General features: G+C 47.3%; 1 protein-coding gene across 2 annotated transcripts in view; it reads right to left on the bottom strand.

Annotated features, from left to right (window-relative positions):
- Positions 1-1051: 1051 nt before the first annotated feature.
- zgc:92275 (uncharacterized protein LOC436885 homolog) overlaps positions 1052-6463 on the bottom strand; it is a 13375-nt gene continuing 7963 nt past the window's right edge. For both annotated transcript variants that reach the window (XM_017425476.3, XM_037979312.1), the window contains 5 exons: positions 5969-6147; positions 5295-5420; positions 5088-5207; positions 3497-3673; positions 1052-2626 (listed from right to left, as the gene is read on the bottom strand). In XM_017425476.3, the coding sequence (XP_017280965.1) occupies positions 2465-2626; positions 3497-3673; positions 5088-5207; positions 5295-5420; positions 5969-6147 (764 nt within the window). In that variant the 3' untranslated portion in view covers positions 1052-2464. The remainder of the gene's footprint in view (positions 2627-3496; positions 3674-5087; positions 5208-5294; positions 5421-5968; positions 6148-6463) is intronic.

The following is a 6463-nucleotide window of genomic DNA, read 5'->3' as shown; positions in this document are numbered from 1 at the left end:
AGAAGGGACACTCTGAGGACAAAAAGGTTCATATTTTGGACAGAGAAGACAGACGGTTTGAGACGGGGGGTGAAGGAAGAGAGAAACCAGCTTTAAACAGAGGAGGTCTTTCTAAAATCATTAGATCTGATCTCCAGTCAGTTTCACGTCAATCAGGACCTGAGTGGCCCATCTGTGAGTCAGGCTAACAAGGACCCTAATGACCCTCTGTTGTTAGGAGACTGGATTAATCTGCAGAACATCTCAGAACTCCACGCTCTCTGCTGCTCCTCGGATGAGAAGCCAAACGTCTTCAGAAGTCCAGTTGTTTTTGTTTTTGACCCAACATGGAGGTTTTCGGTTCCGAGGGAGGAAAACCGGAACTCCCGGAGTAAACCCAGGTGTCCCAGATTGGGAAGTGAACCTGCAACCTTCTTTCTGGGGAGGCGACACCTCTGTAAAGGACCATGATGCGTAATAATATGTGATGTAAGAAGACAGGAGACGGGACAGGAAGTGTCACAGCTGAAGACGTCGAGGTTCTCCTCGGGAGGGACGAGGATGGACAGGATTAGGAATGAAGACATCAGAGGTCCAGCACAGGTTGGACGACTGAGATGGTTTGGACATGTCCAGAGGAGGGACAGTGGGTATATTGGGAGAAGGATGTCAGAGAGGACATGAGGACGACGACTCGCTGTGGAGACCCCTGAAAAAGGACACAGATAATCTACGGAGGCCCGTTAGGGTCATGTCGGGAAATCGATATGATCGCTAACGCTGGAATAATCCGTCCCCGCGTCTTTAATCCGGCTCGCTTGGTGTTCGTAGAGACGAGACAGACAGGAGACATGTGGACGCAGTTAGAGGGGACATGAGGACAGACAGAGTGAGACGGAGGAGGACGACTCGCTGAGGAAACACCTGAAAAGAGAACAGGCTAAAAAAAGAAGATTGATTTAATGCAATTTATTTTATATGATATAAAACATCAAACAACCTGATGTATGAGTGAATAAAATGGGAGGACATGCTGTGAGACATTATATGACACAAAATGTTAGGAGATAAATTATATGAGAAATTTTACATTAAGATTTATGACACATCGCATCCTTCTCTTCCAAGGAGGAAAATTCTCCGCATTCTTGTTTTTTTTTTCCTGCTGGATTGATTATAGATGCCACGGCGCCCCCCGCGCCCCAGGTTCTCTCCCGCCTCGAGCTGCAGAAACCGTCCCAGATTGAAGATCTAACTTTTATTTCCTGAACTCTCGAAGCTCCGGAGGGATCTGCGAGTCTTTTCAGGAGAAAACGACGATAAAACGATCAGCTGGTTTGTCTTCGGACTGCACGTCGGGGATGACTCTCGGCTACTACCACACCAGTATCCGTACAACCGACTGACCTGCTTCGGCTGTGGCGGCCATCTTGAATCCACAAGTCTGATCGACTGCGGACAAACGTTACGTTCTCGCCCAACTTCCTGCGGCGACAGCTGATAAATAAATGATTAAAAAAACGACCTAAAAGTAGCCCCGCCCCCTCCGGTTTAATCAGAACCGAACTCGTTCGAAGAGCCATCCACAGCAGGTAAGATATTAACTGCTCATTACTTTCCACAACTTTAAAAGACCTGAACTGTCCCTTAAAGAGAACCAAAAACTCTTTTATTAACAAAAAGATGAAAGTTAACTTTTGCTGGAATAAAAAATTAAGCATCTCTTTGATGTTTTTAATCTTTTTTTTTACGCAAAAAGCTGAATTCTTTAAATAATCAGCAGGAAAACATCTTAAAACGAGAAGCTTTCGGAGGAAGTTTTTGCTATTTTTAGATTGTAGGCAATGTGGCCGATTTTAGCTTTTCGCCTCAGGTTTTTTTCATTTTAGCTGTTTTCTTACTGGTGTTAGCTTTCAGCTAAAGTTTTGCCTCATTTAGCTTTTAGTTACAGTTTAGACAATTTTAGATTTTAACTGATTTTAGAAAATTTGAGCTTTAACTACAGGCAGTTTGTTTTTTTTAAACTGTTTTGTTAATTTAATTCTTGTTTTTGGAGACGTCTAATTTCTCAATGGTTTCGCGATTTATTTTGAAGGAGCTTTGGCTCCTGTTTGCGAATAAACGTCAGAACCGCCGCCAAGGAAGTTCTGCTTCTGTCGGTTTCACAGGACGTTTCATTCCTCGTGAATCGGGGTCGACGGCGCGTTGATGGCGGCTGACGGGGCACCGGGGACCGAACTCTGCTCAGGGGCCCCAAAAGACCCGAGACCGGCCCTGCAGACGGAGAACCCTTCCCGCTGACGTCAGCCGGAATCAGACAAATCTGTCAATCATCTTATTTTACGGCTCAAAGTTTCACATTTATGGGTGGATTTGACTCCAGTTTGTTTGTTTTTTTCGAAGACATCGTTACAAAATCACATCTTTTAACTTTAAAACCTCCAGACGTTCCTTCTGTCCTTCGGGGGCGGGGACGGGGGGGGAGTCAGAAGTCCAGAGCGTCCCTGCGGTGCTGCAGCCGGGGGCTGTTCTCGCTGTAGAACTGGCCGTACCAGCGCCGGTGCTTCAGGATGGAGGAGTCCGCCGCCACCAGGAGGGGCTTGGAGATGTACATCTTGTTGTTCCAGATCCACACGTCGCGCTCGAACTGCAGGGCGGAACAAAAACGGAGCGACTTTTTTCTGTTTCCCCTCATTAAACGGATTTAATCCGTCAGTCGAGGAACTTAAAGCTGATTAAATGTCACCTCAGAGATTTGACATTTTTACTGAAAACTAAAAATATTCCCTGAAGTTCAGGTCAAAAAGCTTCTGGATTCACTTTAGTTGTGTTTTTAGATGAACTACTTCACCTGTGCAGGTAATTATCAGGTCCAATCGCAGCTTTTCGGCCAGAAAAAACATTGAAATTAACTCATTCTTAACATTTACTTCTAATAATAATCAAAAATGTAACAAAACATTAAAACCTTTCATTTAAATACATAAATACTTATGATTTTTTAAAAAAAAGTTGGGACAAATGAACAAATTATATGATTTAATAAAATAAATTCATATAGTATGAAAAGTTTTCAAACTAAAAGAATAAAATATGTTTAAAAAATGTTAAAAATCAATCACTAAACAAATAAATTTAGAAAAAAAAAGCCAAAACATCAACATGAAATGAAATTTTTTAACTAAATAGTAATTTAAATATATATATATATTTCGCTAAATTAATAAAATACTTTTTAGAAAAAATGAACAGAAATCAAAACTATACATTTTTTCACAAATATAGAAAGATTTTTGGTAAAAAACTAAAACTTTATTTACATTTTAAAAGAAATATTTGAGAGGAAAGATGAATAAATCTAATATTAGAAATAATTTGACACAAATGTATAAATTAATGCGCAGATATTTGAAATAAATGGAAATATTTAACAGAAAGTGGTGTCTGCTGAGGGGATTTATTTGGATTAAATGTTTGAACGTGTCGCCTGCAGGTGTGTGTGTGTGTGTGTGTGTACCTGGATGCTCTCGGCCTTCAGGATGAATTTGGGTACCGGCGCCGGGACGCCGGCCTGGTAGAACATGGTGTGGGACACGCACTGCAGCAGCGGCTCCACCGGCGTGACGCTCTGCAGGAGGACGCCGCGGCCCAGGAACCCGTGGGTGAACCGCAGGAAGACCAGACCCGGGCCCACCTGGGGACACACAGCACACCTGCCGGCTCGGCTTCACGTGGTTCGATGGCACCGCCTCGTTCTCGTCTGATTTTAAAGGGAGGGGCCGCCCCCTGCAGGCCGCCGCTTCAAGGTGCGCAGCTGAGAAGTGTTTTTACTCTCAGTCTGCTCAGGTTTCACCGTGACCTTTAGATTTGAAACCAGCCACCATCAACTGATGGCTCACGGGCTGGAAGTGGCCAGAGGCAGAGCCTTTTCTGGCCCGCTGAGCAGGGCGCGTTCACCTGACTTTACAACATTTTACACAGGAAAAAAACACATTTTCTGTCACAGCTTCATGAGTCGATCCTGATTTTCTGCCCTTCGCGGAGTCGGCTAAGAAGAGTTTCAGCCCCTGAGCAAAAATCTGCTGTAAACATCGGGAAGAAGCTGCTGCGGTGATGAAAAGTGAAAACCCGACAGAGGTTCGGTCTGCCGGAAGCAGCAGGCGCTCAGACGAGGATTCTCAGACTGACCCGTAACTAAATGAACAAAAACAGGGATTGGGGAAACCAACTGGAAGCACTCAGGGAGCGCAAACCTTCGCCGAGGATTAAAGAACGACCCGGGTCAGAATCTGGATCCGAACCAGAATTTAACCCCAACATTTCATCCAGATCTGTTCGTCAGTTTTTACCTGATCAGACAGACAAACCAACGGACACAACCGGAAACTAAAGGCTCACATGTAGGAGCAGAGACGAGGTTTTTAACAAAGGGGTCACCTGTGACCTGTGACCCCATGAATTTTGAACTCCAGTTGTGGGGTTTGACATTTCTACATTACTCTGCTGCAGAGTCAAAGCACCAGGTCAGCTGTGATGCTGACTTTTAAACCCCACGGCCATGAAATCAATGGTGATCACCCTTGAGCCATGAGGTGTTCAGCTGTAGAGTTCGAGACGCCAACATTTAATCCGTTCTTCCTTGTTTCCTGAAAATCTGTGCAACTTTTCAAACTTAAACACAGAGAGACAGACAGAGAGAGAGACAGGGAGACAAAGAGACAGACAGGGAGACAAAGAGACAGACAGACAGAGAGACAAAGAGACAGACAGGGAGACAAAGAGAAAGACAGGGAGACAAAGACACAGACAGAGAGACAAAGAGACAGACAGACAGTCAGACAAAGAGACAGACAGAGAGACAAAGAGACAGACAGAGAGACAGACAGGGAGACAGACAGACAGACAGACAGTCAGACAAAGAGACAGACAGACAGACAGACAGACAGACAAAGAGACAAAGAGACAGACAGACAGACAGTAACAAACAAATGGATCCAAAAAACATTTTTTGTAACGGAATCCAAACCGGTCCAGGAAAGTCCGATCGGTGTCCTTCCAACTCTAATTAACAAAGAAAGCACCACCTGGTCCCCGCGGCGTCCCCGTACCTGTCGGGCCTCGACGTGGAAATCCAGCAGGCTCCAGTGGGACCCGAACACGGTGAGCGAGTGCTCCAGCTGCATCTTGGAGCAGTGACTGTTGGGCTCCGACTCCGGCGCCCACTCCACCTTAACGAGACAAAAACAAACGAGTCCGACAGGAGGAGGTCCGGAAAGACGCCGCAACTCCTCAAACTCCGATCCCGGAGACCCTACCTTCCACCTGTGCCGCACGAAATCCCAGAGTCGGCTGTAGTGGTAGCGCAGGTCCGCCCCGCTGACGATGCCCGGGATGTGCAGGTGGCCCAGGTGGGCGATGTCGGCGGCGTTTTCAGGAATCTCCTGAGAAGAAGAAAACAAACAACCGAGGTCAGTCTGGATGATGCTGCTGATCTGGTTTCAGACTCCGGACCTCGAGGCTCCACTGTCCTGCAGGTTTTAGGGTTTTTCTGCTCCGACGCACCTGATTCGAACGGTTTAATCAGAAGCACGTCCACGAGTCAGTCATTTAAAACACGCAGGAGAGCGCCCCCCTGAGGACACGAGCTGTAGAGGAACCCTAAGGACGTTCGATTCAAAAATAACCCCAAAGGGAAATGAAATGTTGTAGCTCATCATCCTGGTCCGGTCCGGGAAGGAGCGGTTCTGTCCCGATGTGTCCTGGCGTCCTCAAAGAGCCCCGCCAGGTGAGCCGCTATGACGGTCGAGTTCTGGAAGCGTGGGTCGGTCTCGAAGTCCTGGGCGATCTCCCGGACTGGGTGGTGGAGGGGTGGACTTCTGGTAGCGGCGGACAGTTGTTGTTGGTTTGACTTCCCACTGATTTTCACTTTGATCAGTATCTCGAGCAGGTAAGACACTGAGAACTGAGAAAAGGACCTTTTTCCACCCACCTCGATGTGAGCGTTGACGAAGTGCTCGGTTCTGCCCTGGTAGACCCACTGGGCCTTCGTGATCTCCTCCTGTTCTGGGACAGCCCACTGAGGTTCCGCTTCGTCGCAGTGGAACCAAACCAGGATCTGCTGGTTCACCTCGCAGCTTGGCCAGCGGCGCACCTTCGCGACCTTCGGCACTGAAAACAGAATCAATCACAAAAATCTGGCTTTTAGAAGAAACTGTGAGTGAAGACTGAGATACACCTGCTGCACCAGCTGCACCAGGACCACCTGCTGCACCTGGTCCACCTGCTGCACCAGGACCACCTGCTGCGCCTGGTCCACCTGCTACACCTGCTGCACCTGGAAACACCTGGTCCACCTGCTGCACCTGCTACACCTGCTGCACCTGCTACACCTGCTGCACCAGCTGCACCTAGAAACACCTGGTACACCTGCTGCACCTGGTCCACCTGCTGCACCTGGTCCACCTGCTACACCTGGTCCACCAGC

Source organism: Kryptolebias marmoratus, linkage group LG14 (genome assembly GCF_001649575.2).
Source record: "Kryptolebias marmoratus isolate JLee-2015 linkage group LG14, ASM164957v2, whole genome shotgun sequence".
Lineage (NCBI taxonomy): Eukaryota > Metazoa > Chordata > Actinopteri > Cyprinodontiformes > Rivulidae > Kryptolebias > Kryptolebias marmoratus.
Note: the sequence above shows the minus strand (reverse complement) of the source record. Positions and strands in the feature narration are given on the sequence as shown.